The sequence below is a fragment of the Mandrillus leucophaeus genome, unplaced genomic scaffold (genome assembly GCF_000951045.1).
Source record: "Mandrillus leucophaeus isolate KB7577 unplaced genomic scaffold, Mleu.le_1.0 Scaffold275, whole genome shotgun sequence".
In the NCBI taxonomy this organism is placed as follows: domain Eukaryota; kingdom Metazoa; phylum Chordata; class Mammalia; order Primates; family Cercopithecidae; genus Mandrillus; species Mandrillus leucophaeus.
Genome location: NW_012102865.1, coordinates 811090 through 830628, shown reverse-complemented (window position 1 = coordinate 830628; position 19539 = coordinate 811090). Strand labels below are relative to the sequence as shown.

At 35.3% G+C, this 19539-nt stretch overlaps 1 protein-coding gene across 1 annotated transcript in view; it reads right to left on the bottom strand.

Annotated features, from left to right (window-relative positions):
• Positions 1–7398: 7398 nt before the first annotated feature.
• USP25 (ubiquitin specific peptidase 25) overlaps positions 7399–19539 on the bottom strand; it is a 112014-nt gene continuing 99873 nt past the window's right edge. The window contains exons 19-22 of the mRNA XM_011984877.1: positions 16149–16228; positions 12870–12993; positions 9408–9603; positions 7399–9095 (exon numbers count right to left, since the gene is read on the bottom strand). Of these exons, the coding sequence (XP_011840267.1) occupies positions 8923–9095; positions 9408–9603; positions 12870–12993; positions 16149–16228 (573 nt within the window). The 3' untranslated portion in view covers positions 7399–8922. The remainder of the gene's footprint in view (positions 9096–9407; positions 9604–12869; positions 12994–16148; positions 16229–19539) is intronic.

The window sequence follows — 19539 nt, the reverse complement described above, 5'->3', positions numbered from 1 at the left end:
CAAACAAACAAACAAACAAACAAAAAAACCCACAATGACTTGTGAATCATGAAGGGAGAATAAGAAGACAAACTAATAGATACAACCAGAAAAAGTGAAAAGCATCAGAAAGGGGCCAAGTACCAAACCTTGAGCACAACCTAAAGAAGTAGAAAGGAAAAAAGAAAAAAAAAAAAAAAAAGACTAGGAATGCAGGTAGAGGATGGAAGCCAAAGATCCTCAAAACCAGAACAGGAGTAAACAATGCTGACAAACTATAAAAAGGCCTGACAATTATTGAATACTTAATGTGGCAGATAGTTTCTAAACATTTTATATCTAGAAACCCGTTTAATCTTTTAAAAAATCCTCTAAGGTGTGTTGTGTCATAATGCCCATTTTACAGATGAAGAGTCTAAGGCACGGAAAAGTTAAATCACTCATTCAAGGTCAACACACAGCGAATAAACAGCAGAGTCAGAATCTGAATCCAGGCAGTTTGGTTCCAGAGCCTGCACTGTTAACCATTCGTAAGAGAAAAATCCAGTAGGGACTGAAAAATATTTTCATGCAGCTTTGGCTAGAGCACGTGTCAAAAAGGGGTATGGTCTATGGCCGAGAGAACATCAGCAATCTGAAGACCTCTGCCCTTTCATGTGACATATGGTACTGTAAAAAGCAAATTCCTCCACCCTACTGTAGCTAGGCTCAGTCACAGTCTCACAGTAGGGCCACAGGTAAATCTTAAAACTGGAAAAGCAACTATCTAAACTCCAGTTCTCACATTAAAAGCCCTGTAATACACGAGAGATAACATCCGGAAACTTTAAAGAAAAATTTCCTCATATGCTTTCGATGCAAAACTAGGTTAGGAATACTGGTCTAGATTAGGTACAGTAGCTTGCGCATGTAGTCCCAGCTACTTCAAAGGCTGAAGTGGGAGGATTGTTTGAGCCAGTGAGTTGGAGGCTGCAACGAGAGGACACTGCACCACTGCACTCCAGCCTTGGCAACAGAGCAAGCCTGTCTCAAAAAATTAAAAATACATACAAAAACTCCACAAAAAAAACCGACAAAAGAATACTGGTCTAGCTCCACATTACTGAAAAAATAAGAGCCGTCTGCTAGAGGGCAAACATGTTGTATGAGTTAGTCTAGGGGGAAAAAGTGAGCTTTCTGGATTACTTCTGTAGAAGAGCAAACACACTCCCGAAATCATGGACGTATGTTAAAATTTGTAAGCTCATTTTCTAGCACATTCTGATTCTATTCTATTTTCTACATAATATCGGGTTATCAATGTTTATCCCTTTATTACATGCTGGTTAACAACTAATTAACTGAATTTATAGATAGGAGGCACAAAGTTGAGAGGAGGATCATACCTAACATCTCCAGTTTTCTTGGTGAGGCAAAGAAAAGATCATCCAGCATCACAGAAGCTGGCATTGAGTAGGAGAGGCTGGGGATGGGAGTGAAGGTCTCAAATACCCACTGAGAACTGTACATGGAACGAATAAGGATATTTGAAATTTTGGTGTCCATGTGTGTATTCTCTCCAATCATGCCTCATTTATTTTCATTCTAGTATTATCAGAGGTATGTTATTTCATTTTATTTTAAGTCACTCCTACAAAGCTAATTAGAAAAAGAAGAAACTGGAGGTTGGAAAGTACAAGGGGAGGACAGGGGGAAAGGATGTCTAAAATAGATGAAATTTAATTTTTGTAAAAACAATGACCCTCTCCCCTCTTCTACCCCCGCCCCCCCACAAAAACCCACCACCATTTAGGTGTATATGCTGGATAAGGTTATCCAAACATGGGACAGTATGTGGCCACAGTGGTTGGTGCTCATTAACTCTAGGCTGAGAGTGGTATGGGAGACGAAGAAGGAACATATGATCAGTGAGAATAAAACCACTAGCAAAACAGAAACATATTCATGGTATAATGGCAGGTGAAACTGATGAAATAACCTTATCAAGAAAGACCAAGAGTAAACATGGAAATAAAAGTTTGTTCAACAAGAACACTGAGCTGATTAGATGAATGCATTATAAGCAATTTCTAACTGGGATTGCTGTACTTTTAATCCAGTTTTTAGAAAAAGTAAAATAAAGCATACGTAAGAACAGACCACAGATATTTGCACTGTATCTTCAGGCTGAAGAGAAGACGTTAACAACCATACTCGTTTCTGGAGAGGAGGTACATAAACTGGGCGGTCACATACCATTTTAGACTAAATTGTCCCCCAGATTCATACATTGAAGCCCTAACCCCCTAACATGACTGTGTTTGGAGACAGGGCCCTTAAAGAGGTAATTAAGGTTAAGTGAGTTCATAAGGATGGGGCTCAAATTCAATGTGACTGGGGTCCTTATAAGAACTGGAAGAGAGGCCAGGGATGCAGCACACCGAGAAAAGGCTAAGTGAGGACACAGAGAGAAGGTGGTGGCCTGCAGGCCAAGGAGAGAGGCCTTAGGGGAAATCAAATCCACCAACAGCTTGATCTTAGACTTCCAGCTTCCAGAACTAGAAGAAAAATTTCTGTTGTTTAAGCCACCAAGTCTGTGTTATTTTGTTATGGCATATCTTAGCAGACTAGTATATATATTTTGGATGAAGTTATCATGGGCACGACAAATGGTATTTAATGTTATTTACAATGTAAATGTTAAAAAAATCAAACAAGAGTATTCCCACTCACCGTCCACCTCCACTTCCCCAAGCATCCACATTTTTATTCGCTGGGAGAATGACAGGACCCAGAGGCAAAACTCAACAAGTTTAAATCATAAAATAAAGATACTGAACTTTTGGAGAATCAGATACCTACCTTATTCTCAATTAAATGTAAAACTAAGCAAAATAAATGAATAAATAAAAATAATTAGATACTTCCTTGAAATTCCAAGTGAGGGAAACACAAAAAAGCTTCCAACAAACAACAGATCATAACTGAATAAAAATTAAACAGCATCAATTTACGGGCCACAAATGCTACCAATAGTTTCATTTAGTGCAGTGGCTCCGAAACTTTTAGTAAACATCAAAATCATCTGAAGGACTTGTTATAACACAGGGTACATGAAGAGTTTCTGAACTGGCAGCTCTGAGGCGGGACTCAAAAATTTTCAATTCTAACATGTTCCCAAGCTGCTGAAGCTGCCCACTGATCTGAAGAACAGACATTGAGTACTACTACTTTAGTGTATGGTCGCTGTTGTATCGTAATGGATGTGAAACATATTAGAGGGGTCCCTACAAGTTCATTCATGCATACTGGTCTCCTGAGATATCTGAAGTTCTATCTACATGAATTCTACCCTGAATTATTGCAAAATGTAACTTTTTTGGGGTAGGAAGGAGTACCATAGTAACCAAAATGAGAGTCATTTAAATCAAAATGAGATCTGCTATGGACAACAGTTCTATGAAGTTCCAATTCTGAAGTTATTAGCTGTAAGTTATATTTAACATGGTAAATTATATAAAGAAATTTCATATACAACTTACCAGCATCTCTGGGACACAGCTAAAGCAGTGTTAAGAGGGAAATTTATAGCACTAAATGACCATATCAAAAAGCTGTAAAGATCTCAACAACCTAACATCCCAACTAAAATAACTAAAAAACCAAGGGCAAACAAACCCCAAAGCTAGCAGAAGACAAGAAATAACCAATATCAGAGCTGAACTGAAGATAGAGACACACACACACAAAAGCCCTTCAAAAAAATCAAACAATCCAGGAGCTTTTTTTTTTTTTTTTTTTTTTTTTGAGATGGAGTCTCGCTCTGTTACCCAGGCTAGAGTGCAGTGGTGTGATCTCGGCTAACTGCAAGCTCCACCTCCCAGGTTCACGCCATTCTCCTGCCTCAGCTTCCCGAGTAGCTGAGACTACAGGCGCCCGCCACTATGCCCGGCTTTTTTTTCCTTTTTGTATTTTAAGTAGAGACAGGGTTTCACCATGTTAGCCAGGATGGTCTCAATCTCCTGACCTCGTGATCTACCCGCCTCGGTCTCCCAAAGTGCTGGGATTACAGGCATGAGCCACTGTGCCTGGCCAGAAGCTAATTTTTTGAAAAAATTAGTAAAACATGAGACCACTAGACTAATGAAGAAAAAAGATTCAAATAAACACAATCAGAAATAAGTGGGATGTTACCACTGACCCAACAGAAAGACAAACTACCATCAGATAATATTATGAACACCTCTATTCACATAAACTAGAAAATCTAAAGAAACGCATACATTCCTGGACACATACACCCTCCCAAGGCTGAACCAGGAAGAAATTGAATCCCTGAACAGACCAATAATGGGCTCTGAAACTGAGGCAGTAATAATAGCCTACCAACCAAGGAAAGTTCAAGACCAAGTGGATTCACAGATAATTCCACCAGAGGTACAAAGAAGAGTTCGTTGCTATCATTGCTCCTGAAACGATTTCAAAAAATTGAAAAGGAGGGACTCCTCCCTAACTCATTCTATGAGGGCAGCATCGGCCTGATACCAAATCCTAGCAGACATACAACAACAAAAAAAACTTCAGGCCAATATCCCCGATGAACATCGATGCAAAAATCCTAAACAAAATACTGGCAAACTGAATACAGCAGCACATCAAAAAGCTTATCTACCACGATCAAGTAGGCTTCATTCCTGGGATGCAAAGTTGGTTCAACATACAAAAAGCAAAATAAATGAGATTCATCACATAAACAGAACTACAGACAAAAACCACATGATTACCTCAACAGATGTGGTAACCACATGATTACCTCAATAGAATAGCCTTCATGATTACCTCAATAGAATAGCCTTCGATAAAATTCAACATCACTTCATGTTAAAAATTCTCAATAAAGTAGGTATTAAATGAACATATTACAAAATAATAAGAGCCACCTATGACAAGCCCTCAGCCAACATCACATTGAATGGGCAAAAGCTGAAAGCATTCCCCTTGAAAACCTGTGAAAGACAAGGTTGCCCTCTCTCATCACTCCTACTCATCATAGTATTGGAAGTTCTGGCGAGAGCAATCAGGTGAGAGAAAGAAATAAAGGTATTCAAATAGGAAGAGAGAAATCAAACTATCTTCGTTTGCCGATGACATGATCCTATATCTAGAAAATCCCATCATCTCAGCCCAAAAGCTCAGGCTGATAAGCAACTTCAGCGAAGTCTCAGGACACAAAATCAATGTTCAAAAAGTGCTAGCATTCCTATACACCAAAAACAGGCAAGCCAAGAGCCAAATCACAAATGAACTGCCATTCGCAACTGCTACAAAAAGAATAAAGTACCTAGGAATACGGCTAATAAGGGACGAGAGGAGCTCCTCAAGAACTACAAACCACTGCTCAAGGAAATCAGAGAGGACACAAACAAATGGAAAAAAATTTCATGCTCATGGATAGGAAGAATCAATATTGTAGAAATGTCCATACTGCCCAAAGCAATTTATAGATTCAGGGCTATTCCCATTAAACTACCATTAACATTATTCACAGAATTAGAAAAAAAACTGTTTTAAAATTCATATGGAACAAAACGAAACAAAAAAGCCAAACCTGAATAGCCAAGGCAATCCTAAGCAAAATGAACAAAGCTGGAGGCATCACACTATCCAATTTCAACTATAGTACAACGCAACAGTAACAAAAACAGCACAGTGCTGTTACAAGAACAGACACACAGAGATCAATGGAACAGAATAGAGAACTCAGGAATAAGACCACGCACCTACCTATAGCCATCTGATCTTCTACAAACCTGACCAAAAAAAAAAAAAAAAAAAAAAAAATGAGAAAAATATTTCCCATTTAATAAAAGGTGCTAGGAGAACTGACTAGCCATGTGCAGAAAATTGAAACTGGACATCTTCCTTACACCATATACAAAAATCAACTCAAGATGGATTAAAGACTTAAATGTAAAACTCAAAACTATAAAAACTCTAGAAGAAAACCTAGGCAATACCATTCAGGACATAGGAATGGACAAAGATTGCATGACGAAGATGTCAAAAGCAATTGCAACAAAAGCAAAAACTGACACATGGGATCTGATTAAACTAAAGAACTTCTGCATAGCAAAACAAAATTCAACAGAGTAAAAAGACAACCTACAGAATGGGAGAAAACTTTTACAATCTGTGCATATGACAAAGGTCTCATATCCAGCATCTATAAGGAACTTACCATATTGACAAGAAAAAAAAACCATTAAAAAGTGGGTAAAGGACATGAACAGACACTTCTTAAAAGAAGACATACATGAGGCCTACACATGAAAAAAGCTCAGTATCACTGATCATTAGAGAAATGCAAATAAAAACCACAATGAGACACCACCTCACACCAGTCAGAAAGGCTATTATTAAAAAGTCATAAAAACAACAGATGGTAGCAAGGTTGCGGAGAAAAAGGAACACTTTTACACTGTTGGTGGAAGTGTAAATCAGTTCAACCATTGTGAAAGACCTAAAGACAGAAATACCATTTGAGCCAGCAAACCTGTAACTGGATATTACATAAAAGGAATGTAAACTATTTTCTTATAAAAATGTGCACATGGATGTTCACTGCAGCACTATTCACAATCGCAAAGGCATGGAATCTAACTTAAATGCCCGTCAGTGATGGACTGGATAAAGAAAACGTACACCATGGAATACTATGCAGTCACAAAAAGGAATGAGATCACGTCCTTTGCAGGGACACGGATGAAGCTGGAGGCGATTATCCTGAGCAAACTAACATAGGAACAGAAAACCAAACACTGCATGTTCTAAGTGGGAGCTAAGTGATAAGAACATATTGGACTCAATGGTGGAAGGAACACCACACACTGGTGTCTGGCAGAGGGTGGGGGCTGGGAGAAGAAAGAGGATCAGTTAGAATAGCTAGTGGATGCTGGGGTTAATACCTGGGTGATGGGATGATCTGTGCAGCAAACCACCATGACACATTTACATATGCAAGAAACCTGCATATCCTGCACATGTAACCCTGAACTTAAAAGCTGGATATTAAAAAAAAAAAAAAAGAAAGAAATTTCAGTGATCTAAATCTTACAATTAGATTAAAAACCAATATTAAAATACGTTGTTTCTGTAGGTCTTGAAAAAGGTCACTGCTTTAAATAAGTTATTTCAAATTCACTACTAGGAATAAATAATCTGGGTTTTAAGTATATAGTAAATACAATTATAATACTTACCTTCAGCACAAGAGTGACATGATTCTCTGAATGTGCCTTTGAAGGAATAATTTCCATGTAGTGTTTGAGCACTTTGTGTCTCAGCAGTCAATTATACACACAAACACAAACAACTTTACCACCGTGGTAGAATGTCATAAAATATTAAGGATGCTTTACAAAAGCTGTGATGACACATATGAAGTTTCTAAACTTTTAACAGGACTGGAAAACCAATGCAGAATTCTGCTCAGTAGACAACTTAAAATCTAAACCCAAACATATTTTGATAGATACAATATGCAAAATCTAACTTCACAACAGAAACAGTAATAATTCCTTGTCATTAATACCTTGCTAGCACATTGGTACCTTTACAAACAGTATCATATAATAGCATAATATTTCATCTTACTCCTCCATCCAGGATCTTTTGTGAGAGGCACTTAGAAACAACACTAGTTTTGGCGACGCTGTATCAAACATACACATAGTATAATGGTCTATTTTACTGTGCTCACAAAACATCATTTATAAAGAAATCTTTATGAATTCAAAAATAGGTTGTTAGTAACATGATTACCTTTAAAGTATGGATTTTGATTTTCATTCACAATATTAATTCATTAACAGTAGTTTCATCTACAAAATGTTCTATAGCTTTTTCCTTTTTGAAAAGGAATAAAGGCAGTTAAGATACTCATAACTTCTAGTTAAACAACATCAATTTTGTTTCACAGTATTAATTAGCAGAGAACATTTTCAATTAAAGTGATATACAATTTACAAAAATAGAATGATTTATATATTGCAAAACATTGTCCTCCATTATGAAGAATATATATATATACATGTGTGTATGTGTATATATGTGTATATATAAATATTTCTTTTAAGTTTTACAATAGCCCTTATTCAAGTACTTTGGGATTCTCTTGAAATAATCACCTTGCTATGTATTTTAAATACATTTAAAAAGTAAAATTAATCTAAGAAAAGGTTAAAAGTTTCAGTGTAGTCTGACTTAAAAAAAATCAACCACTTGCTTGAGTAAAAACCCTGACTGAATTCAAAACAAGCTCAGGTGCCATACTAAGTTTAAGAATTTTGTTAAAAATATAGATAAATTTAAGTGTCAAATACTTAAACATTTTCCAATTTGCTACCATTAGAGCAGAATCAAAAGACTGTATTAATCTATTAATTGTCCAATCTTAATCCCCAGACAAAATTCATGTATATATTATTACTAATACACTAATATACAATATACCTGCTTACAAACACATAGGTAGCCATAAATAAAACTTTATTCTTTATTTCATTTACAAGCTACCAAATATTATGTATCGTACACAGTGCTGAACACTTAAATGGCTGTAGTCATGGAAGGATCCAGACTGAATGGAAAGCTGTTGAGAAAGAAAAGATAAAAGCAAAGTAATACTGTAACAGGAAGGTGGCAAAAGCATAGTTTTGCCATAATAAAATCAATTAGATCTGTGATTATACATCAGTTCCGGTTAAAACAAAGTCTGAGCTCCATGCGATTCTCAGCTTTATTGTTTGCAGTCTGACTAAAGTCTGTATAGTCATTTTGTCTTTTGCAGTCATTAAAATAAAAAAAGTTAAAAACTATAGCAGCAACAAGCAAACCCTGTGACAGGAAGGCAAGGGTTAGGAACTAAAAAGAGTTTATACAGTGTGTTTAGGGAAAGTGTGCAGTTTATCTTCCATCAGCAGGAGTTCGACTGAGGGACAACATGATTCGGGCAAATCGCTCACAGAGTTCATGCGTGGAATACGAAGGTAACTTCGGTGGCTCATGGAAACTTTTAATCTCCATAGAACAATCAAGCAGTTTTGGCAAAAAATCTGTCAGCTTTTCTTGGAGGTGTGCTGCAAATACAAACAATTAAATTTAACTAAAGATAGAAATTATGACATGATCATTGTCAACATGATTTACTAATATTAACTTGCCGTGATAGGTAAGATAATTGCCATTTTGGGGAGACAAAAACAAATGGCAACTGCAATGCACCCAGCTTAGCTCATCAATGTGGAAAAAGAGTAATGTGAATGTGAAATTATTAAATATAATACTTAATATTATATTTAATATAAAAAATGGCAAGAATAAATAACATCTAATTCTAATTGCGTTTAATCCCGACATCTCAGGTGCCTACTACCATTGTTTAAACTTACGTTCCATTTCTTGACCGAGGTAGGAACACCATCGATTTCTCATATCTTCTACAGCTAGTATATCCTTCTCTTCCATTTCATCCACCAGTAATAATGGCAAAAATGGGACAATAAACTCATTCATGATAATCAGACCATTGTTTACTTCTCGATCCTCTCCAGATTCAAAGAGTTCTGCGGCTTGCTCATTTAATTTCTTAATGCAATGCAAAAAAAAGAATAGGTTTTTGTTTCCTTTTTAAATTAAATATCTGTAAGTATTAATAAGGAAGACAACATAAATATGTTCACAAACAGTATTAGAACAAACGGTATGTAGAGAAAACAATCTCAACCTATCTAGAACTGAAAACCTCTCTTTAGAAAACGCTATGTATATGACAACAGAAGAAACAAAAGCAAACGGTGGTGGATGGAACATTACTGTGTTTTTCACTATTGTTTGGCTTATGTTGATCATCAATACAGGTGACATTTTTTCTTCTCTAGAGATTAACTTCCCCCAATTATAAAATTTTATAAGCACTTGTAATAGTTTTAAAAATAAAGAAATTCAGAATCCATATTAATTTTTGAAAAACTCATCTCCATAAATGGCAACTGAATATATACTATTGTATTCCTTGATACAGAAATATAAAGGTAATCAATTCACTTATCCCTTCAAAAACTTCCTATAGAGTAAACACCATGTGCCAGAAATTTTTCCAGATGCAGGGGCATTCAAGTGATTAATACAGAAAACTCTCATGGAGCTTACAATTTGGGAAGAGGACTGGCAAACTTTTTCTGTGAAGGTCCAGACAAGGCCTACGTCAGGCTTTGAAGGCCACAAAGTTTCTGTTGCAACTATTCAACTCTGCTTGTAGTACAAAGGCAATAATACATAATATATAAATGAATGTGCATGGCTATGTTTCAATCAAACTTATCTATAAAAACAAGTGGTAGGTGGAGCACAAGCCATAGTGTGCTGATCACTGATCTAGTAGAACAGAGAAATCCATGTAATAAGAAACGTAAGAGATAAATACAGGTATAAGACCTATAATATTTAAGGGTTCTTATTTAAAATCTTATGTTTACAGCATGATAAATGTGACTTTGAAAGTTGAATTTCAAATACAAATATTTACATATTTACACCGTAATTCTTGTGCAATTTATTCTGATTTTGGAAAGAACCTTGCGCTGTAAGTCCAACTTGGCCATGAATCAATTATACAATTGATACAGTTAGGCTTTGTGTCTCCTCCCAAATCTTATCTTGAATTGTAATCCCCAGGTGTTGAGGAAGAGACCTGGTGGGAGGTGATCAGATCATAGGGGCAGTTTCCCCGATGCCGTTCTTGTGACAGGAAGTGAGTCTCGAGATTGGATGGTTTTATAAGCATCTGGCATTTCCCCTGCTTGCACTTCTCTCTCCTGCCACCATGTGATGAAGGTCCTTGCTTCCCTTCACCTTCCGCCATCATTTTACGTTTCCAGAGACCTCCCCAACCATATGGAACTGTGAGTCAATTAAACCTCTTTCCTTTAAAAATTACCCAGTCTTGTGTAGTATCTTTATAGCACTTTGAGAACGGACTAATACACCAATCGTGAACAGATTAGCTAAATCTCGTAGCTTCACTTTCTTTACATTAATAATAGGGCATTATTATCTTCCTACCATAGGGGTTAAGAGAATAAAATGAGATAAATCTTCAAGTATTTACTACAATTTTTGGAAGTATGCATTAAAGGAGATATGAAATTTAATGACAAGTTTAATGTTAAGTTCACTGAATCAAACAATGTCTTGGAAATCTCTTAAATATAACATGTTCAAAGCCAACCTTGTTCCTCCTATTAGATTCCCTAATATTAAATGAAAAACTAGAAAGTTTGGCAGCTTTGACTCTTCCATTTCCTTCTTTCCACTCACCCAACAGCTATGACACGCCCTGATTTCATTTCCTTCACCATCATACCTACTGTACTACATGAGTCGAGGCCCTCACTCTCCATCCCTTGACTTTCCCCTCTAAGGTTCTTGACTTCAATCTACTTCGTTCCTGTTCATCCTCTAGTATGCTATTATTATTACCAGAATTATCTTCTGAAAACAAACCTCATCATGCCAAACCTAATCAAACTTACACTGGTGCAAACTCATCTGAATGTCATATAAGTTTCTTTATCATCTGACCAATATCGACAAGTATTGTCAGCTTCATCACTTCCACCTTACCCCACTTCCTCATAACCTGGATAGCCACAATGAATTTATCTTTATTTTCTGTTGTGCACTGGAATATTCTCCCTTCTCTATCATGAATAAAACTCCTATTTATCCATCAAGATCCAGATGAGATCTTAAGAACCTTCTCTCTTAAGGTTCTTCCCAAATATTTCAGACATATCACTGTGCATAGTTCTCATAATGACACTTATTCCAGAACATAACAATTATTTCTGCATTTCTCCTATCAGACTGAGTTTTCTGAGGACGGGAAGTACATCTTACTCATATTTGTATCCCTCAGAACCTAACACTTTGTAAATATATAATATGAAAAAACCTGAAGGGAACACTAAAGTAATCTTGATGAGGTTTCATTTAAATTCCTATGTAAAACAAATAACCAAATGTGGTTAGGTTACTATCAAAAAATGATGAGAAACATTATATCATTTTTTGAATGTTTCAGAGGAACCATCAGGTTTTGGTAGTATTTATGTTTAAAATCAGCTATACTATTCTTATATCTCAAAATTCAATTTTTTTAAGTTAAACAGAAATTACTCTGATACATTCTATGCATATTCTTGTTTTTTTGAGATGGAGTCTCACTCTGTCACCAGGCTGAAGTGCAGTGGCGCGATCTCGGCTCACTGTAACCTCCACTTTCTGGGTTCAAGCGATTCCCCTGCCTCAGCCTCCTGAGTAGCTGGGACTACAGGCGTGCACCACCACGCCCGGCTAATTTTTGTGTGTATTTTAGTAGAGACGGGTTTTCACCAAGTTGGCCAGGATGGTCTCATTCTTCTGACCTAGTGATCCACCAGCCTCAGCCTCCCAAAGTGCTGGGATTACAGGCGTGAGCCACCGCACCCAGACTGCATATTCTTATAGACTTACATAAAACTTTTTTTAAAGACTTATCTATGCATCCCTTCCTCTCCCACCAAAAAAAGGAGTGGTAGTGTGATAAAGAAATCTAAATACAGAAATGTAAACAAACTGATGCTATTTTAAGAACATTTCTCATTTATCACCTATAGTACTTGGGATTCATAAAGAGAAAAGAATAAAGAACTGAGTGCACTTTGCCATCTGAAGGGACTAGAACCAGTTTATAGACATCATCATGTTCTTATCCCATCAGAGTTTATGTAGTCATCAGTTATATGTGAGTCTGGAAAACTTGCCCAATGTCAGACAAAATGGTAAGATCATACTATATGCATTCAACTTACTAGTAAACATTCTCTCCTATAATGTGATATCAATTCTTCATCATGTCCTCTGTATAAGCCTTTAGACAGGAGTTCTTTGTTATTCTGATAAGCACAGATGAGGAACAGCAAGGAATCTATATAACTTGAAAATTAAAAAGAAACATATAACATTAGTATTTCACCTTTGTAGAAACAAAGTCAGCCACAATTATAAAACATTTTAAGTATATGCTTAAGTTTTGATAATCTACATTATAATAAAAAATATCATTGGATGCAGTGTATGCTTGGGAGCACCTTTTTAGCAACAGTATCATCTGAAACCCGGAGACAGTTATATCTTAAAAGTAAAAAATAAAATAGAAGCAACAAATTAAGAAAAAATCTGGGAAGAGGCAATAACGGATAAATTCGGATAGTTCTGTCTTCCTTGGTATTTATTTTCCAATGTCTTCCATTTGAACTCAGAATTGAAGCTAATGTGAAACCAACAATCTACTTGTTGAACGCAGTGTCCCACATGCATGAAGGAAAAACTCAGGTTACTCCGTTTTATGATCACAAACATCATTTGGTTTGTTCAATGACAACGTAGGTTCTTTTCTATGTGCAGACAGTTTTAGTTATTGGGAAAAATGTAAAAAAACAGAAATAAGATGATCTAAAGGAAAGAGAGGAAGCGGAAAATGAAAGATTTCTTCTAAATCTGGGAAACCTAGTGGAATAAAGCAAAAACAAAAAGCCCCCAAACATAAAAAAGCTGATAGAAGCCGGGCGTGGCAGCTCACGCCTGTAATCCCAGAACTTTGGGAGGGCGAGGCAGGCAGATCACCTGAGATCAGGAGTTTGAGACCAGTCTGACCAACATGGAGAAACCCCACCTCTACTAAAAATACAAAATTAGCCGGGCATGGTGGCGCATGCCTGTAGTCCCAGCCACTTGGGAGGCTGAGGCAGGAGAATCCCGGGAGGTGGAGGTTGAGGTGAGCTGAGATCACGCCAGTGCACTCCAGCGTAGGCAACAAGTGCAAAACTCCGTCTCAAAAAAAAACAAAAGTGATAGAATTAGGCATATGTGTTAATATTAATATAAGTCTAGATATTATGAAGTTCAAATCAGATTTTAAAAAAGGAAGAAAAGGGGTGGGGCACGGTGGCTCATGCCTGTAATCCCAACACTTTGGGAGGTGGTGGTGAGAGGATCAGTTGAGGCCAGGAGTTCAAGACCTGCCTGGCCAACAGAGTGAGACCACCATCTCTACAAAAACATTAAAAAAAAAAAATTAGCTGGTTCTTGAAATCATAGATTTCACTTCACTATTCTCAGGACTCACAAGGGTCCATCAATAAGTACTTCATTCAAGGCTTTAAATGTTTACATTTTCATTAGAAACAATTTTGACAGAACCTTTTGGCAAGATTTTATACACAGCCAGCAACAATAACTGCTATATTTACAGTAAAAAAAAAAAAAAAATTCTTTTTTTTTTTTGAGATGGTGTCTCATTCTGTCACCCAGGCTGGACTGCACTGGTGTGATCTTGGCTCACTGCAGCCTCCACCGCCCAGGTTCAAGTGATTCTCCTGCCTCAGCCTCCTGAGTAGCACACACCAATATTTCTTTAAAAGATATTTCATAAGTAGTATCTGTCACCATTGATTTTCTAGTTAATCCTCCTAATTTGATAAGCATTTACTATACTAGAATATTAGCTTTCTGAATAAGCATCTATTTGAAAACTGACAAGCAAATTATAATATTTAAACATATTTCCAAGTTATATCTCAAATTCCTTTAAGATATGTTAACTGGGAACAACTAATACAGAAGCTATGCAGACAAAGTGGCAGTTTCATCTTTTTAATTCTTATTGAGATAAATGAATACATTTGGTATTTACATGATTTCATTAAATTATACAAGAATACGAGGTCTCTTAATTTTTCTTTTCCTAGTTAGCTGCCTGACCTTGACAAAGTTACTACATCTCTGTGAAGTCTGATTTATCAGTAACACTGAAATGCCTTTTTTTTATCTTACTCTATTGAATTATACAATCATATTATTTCTCTCAAATCAGCACAAAGCTTATAAATTCTAGTACATCTGAATATTCCTATTAAAGAAATACAATCTTGACAGACATAACTTATAAAATGGTGGTATCGAGCAAAATAAGTGTTCTACATCAATGACCAAAGCGAAATTATCTTATAAACAGCACAATGACTAGGACTTTAAATAACCTGTACTTAAGTACTTAAGATAAATTGTTAAGTAAAACATTACTTTTTCCTTTTGTGTGATAACTTTAAAAATTTTGATAACTTTTAATATAAAAATGAAAGTACTGTCCTCTAGAATAGTACTGCCCAGTAGAAATTTCTGTGATTATGGAAATGTTCTATGCTGGCTAAAAATAGAGGCCACTAACCACGTGAGGCTACTGAACTACTGAAATGTGGCTGGTGTAACTGATGAACCGAACTTTGGTTTTAAAATTGTCAGTTATTTAAGTTTTGTCACGTGGCCACTATGTTGGACAGTACAGCTCCAGAATTAAACATTGATCTTTGTTTCGTTTTTTGAAAAAGAAGCATCATTACCTAAGTGGGAGCTTCTTAAACTTCATTAAGAAAAAAAAAAAAAAAAAGGAAAAATTCAATATCCCTGTTACTTGGCTGCAATATACACTGCATCGAAAATAAAGCATTTCCTCAAAAAACAATCACTAGTCAAGTTATTGTTAAACGACATGCATTAAGAAATAAGTGGAGAAATACATGCAAACTAGTAAATATTCTAAAATGTAAGTAAAGCAAAATGTATCCTTTCTTCTTAATAACAATTAAAATAATTGTTTAATTAAATAAGTAGATATTCCTTTAAGATTATCTTTAATTTAAATGAAAATTAATCCAAAATTTGTTTAAAGTCACAGTACTCAAAAATTTTCTACAGCCAAACTTTTTATAGTACCTGAAAGTTCACAAAGACAGACAGAAAACACTCCGACTTGCTATCAAGATGAGACTCAGCCTCAAGTGTAGTATTTGAGAGCTGACAAACACAGACACTAATGCCGACCTTATGGATTTTTTAATGGAAAATATATTTTATGTGGGGTAAATGGGAAGTCTCTACACTAACTTTGCAATTTTTCTGTAAATTTAAAACTGATCTAAAATAAAACATTTATTAAAAATACAGTGTGTGAATACAATCTTTTCCATGGATGAGGTCATATCTGAATAGAATTAAGTGCAAAAATTATGCTCTTTTCATATTTGTCTTACCTTTCTCTTTGAAAATTTTCTAGTCCAATTATGAGATACATAGTTGTTTCCCTGAATTTCCTATAATCCTGATGCCACTCCTGTAAGTGAAAGAAAAATTAAAAATGTTCAAAATAAGATTTAAAAACTACTATGAAACTGTTCAAAAATAATACACTATTCTGCTACTATTTGAATTAATAGAAACAAAGAGTTCAAAATGAAGATACATCAGAACTAAAATAAGACTTTACTTTCTGGTACACAAGACTATTTATTAATATAACATTAAATCTAAAAATTATTAGGCATTGATATGAAATTAAAGATTTTACTAGCAGATAACAGAAATATAAAGGCAGGATAATCCATCAGGTCATCTCAAAAATTCATCGGTATAAAATCGTATTATTGAAATATTATTGTATCTACATCAACTCATGGAAGAATATGAAATTATTACACTGAGTATGAACCAAAGCTTGAACACTTATACTTGATACATAATTTTAAGAAACTAAAAAAAAGTTATGATAGATTTATTTAACCTTTTAACTTTGCAAATGTGTGGTAAATTTAAGTGTGTAGGTGAACAGTTTATGTACATGAGATACGGTAAAAGAACAGCTGCAGTTCATATTTCAGTGCCCCTCCCCACCCCCCAAACAACTACAGGGCATGTAATAGGACTAAATAATTCTAAGGTGATACCCTGTAACTCTTAAAGAGAATGAAGTCAAGATTTTCTTAACTTACTTTATAATAATTGACTCAAGAAAAATAACTGAAATTCAGTATAAGACAAATTGGAAAGAGAATACTGATAACAAAAGTGTTAAGGCTTTTATGTAAACATTATAAACACAAATAAGAAACACAGACACGTTATTAGCCAACCATATTCTCCTTGAATATAAATTTTTTTTTTTTCTTTTTTGAGACAGGCTCTCACTCTGTCGCCCGTTCTGCAGTGCAGTGGCATGATCACAGCTCACTGCAGACTCAACCTTCTGGGTTCCAGCAATCCTCCTACCTGTCTCCCAAGTAGCTTGGATTACAGGTGCACGCTTCCAGTTCTAGTTAATTTTTAAATCTGTTTTGTATAGACAGGGTCTTGCTGTGTTGACCAGGCCAGTCTCAAATTCCTGGTTCTCAAGCAACTCTCTGTGCCTTGATCTCCCAAAGTGCTGGGATTATAAGCATGAGCCATCACACCCAGCCTTAGTTTTAATTTTCAAGACATAATTTTCATGCTATTAGATATTAATAACAAATAAAGGTAAAATCTGTCCTGCAAGAATAAAGTTAGCTCTTCTGGGGAAGGTATTCAAACTGTCATTCCTTGTCATCAGAATTGCCTTGGAAGTTGTGAGTACGCAAACTTTTTCTGTAAAAGGTCAGACAGTAAATGTTTTAGACTTTGCAAGCCTCATCTTCGGTTACTCAACTCTGTAACTGCAGTGTGAAAGTATCTACAGAAAATATGTATACAAATGACCACGTTCCAATAAAAGTTTATTTACAAAAACAGGTGGTAAGCTGGTCTGCAGGCTATGGTTTGCTGAACCCTGAACTTAGAGCAAGACCAAAAATATAAGGAATATGCAGACTCTAAAAACAAGTCATTTAAATACTTGTATGATTTAATGGCCCTGCAGTTAGAATATGAGAAGGTTTGTGAATAAAAATATGATGAGTCTAATCCGTTGAAGCAAACTAAAGAAAGTGGTGCAGAATCAAGTCACAATTAAAAATCAAGTCCCATGAACACCAATCTTGGGGACAAGGGTAGAGCTCTCAATCAATTGGAAGGGTATAGATTTGGAGTCATTATTAGCTAAAAGATGACTTGACTTGCTCCTCAGGGTCAAGATAAAACAGATTTTGAATTTCTCTGGCTCTAGATTACATATCCTGGTCAAAAATATCTGTTCAATGAGTGCCTTTTATGGATAAATGAGTGTCTTTAGGCTTCTACCTATGTTGACTTCTAAACAGCTTTGCACAGGAGCCTTTCACAACTGAAATGAATTTTTGCATATGGAATGAACAAGAAATCAAATTTTATTTTCCAGAACTATTTATTAAAAAGTCTTTCTACTGTTCACTAATTTGCTTGTCAGAGATACGAGGTGGACTGGGATCTTTGCATTTCCATAACATTTTTCAGTCGGCTTATCAAGCTCCATAAAACATCTTGCTAGAATTTTGGTATGGCCTACACTGAATTTACAAAGCATTTGGGGGAAAAGTGGTATCTATATATTAATAATATCAAGTTTTCCAAATACCATATGTATGCCCATTTATTTAGGTCTTTGTTAATGTCTCCCGATAAGTATTATAATTTTCCCCACAGAAGTCACCTGCACCTTTTGTTAAATTTATTTCTATATACTTCATAGTTTCAGATACTATTGTAAATGGTCTCACTTTTATACTTTCTAATTTTTTTTTTTTTTTTTTTTACTGGTATAAGGGAATAAAATTGATATCTGACACAAGTTTGCATGTTGCAAAGCTCTCTTACTAGTTCTAATAAATCAGTTGTAGATTTTATTTGAATTTCAAGATAAAAAAACTACAAATAATGATGTCTTTGTTTCTCTTTTCCAATATTTTACTTTTCACTTATTTTTGTTGCCTTGTTTTTGATAAGAAAAATTTTAAGCTTTCAATGCTCACAATTCTATATATTTGCTGCAGTTTTATTATTTCTTATTTTTGTTTTTAGACACTCTTTAGTGAATTAAGTAGTTACTTTATATGCCAAACTAGCTAAGGTTTTCATCAACAATGAGTGTTTGCTCTATCTTTCCTCTTCTCTCTTTATGTAGTGAATTACACTAATTGTTTAGGGAATCTAAAGTGCCATAATTAAGTTTGTAAATGGAACCAAATATTAAGCAAACGCACCTAAGAAAACAACTTAAAATTTACTAGACTTGTAAATTTAAAAAAGGCAATGTATAAGGTTAAATTTAAAAACTTGAAGAAATACTAGGTGTATTAAATATCAATTAAAATAAAGAATATTTTAAAGCCAAAGTTGACAAAAAGAATTTTGTGCACAAAAAAATCCCACAAGCACAAGCACCTATGTAAGTGCTCTCACACACAACACTGTCTAATAATGACAAATATACATGGCATATAGTGACTAAAATGAATCTCTAACTTTCCCAAAATATATCTGATGAATCAAAGTGAGGAAAAAATACAGCCCACAGTGTACAGCTGCACAATGTAGTGCAACAGTTAAAGTAGGCTCTATTAGCCAAGCTGTGAACTTGTGGCTGTGAAAACCTTAGGCAGGTTACTTCACTGTTCTATGCCTTATTTTCTCGTGTGTCAAATGGGAATAAGAACACTACCTACCTCACAGTGTTACTGTCTGAATTAAATCAGTTAA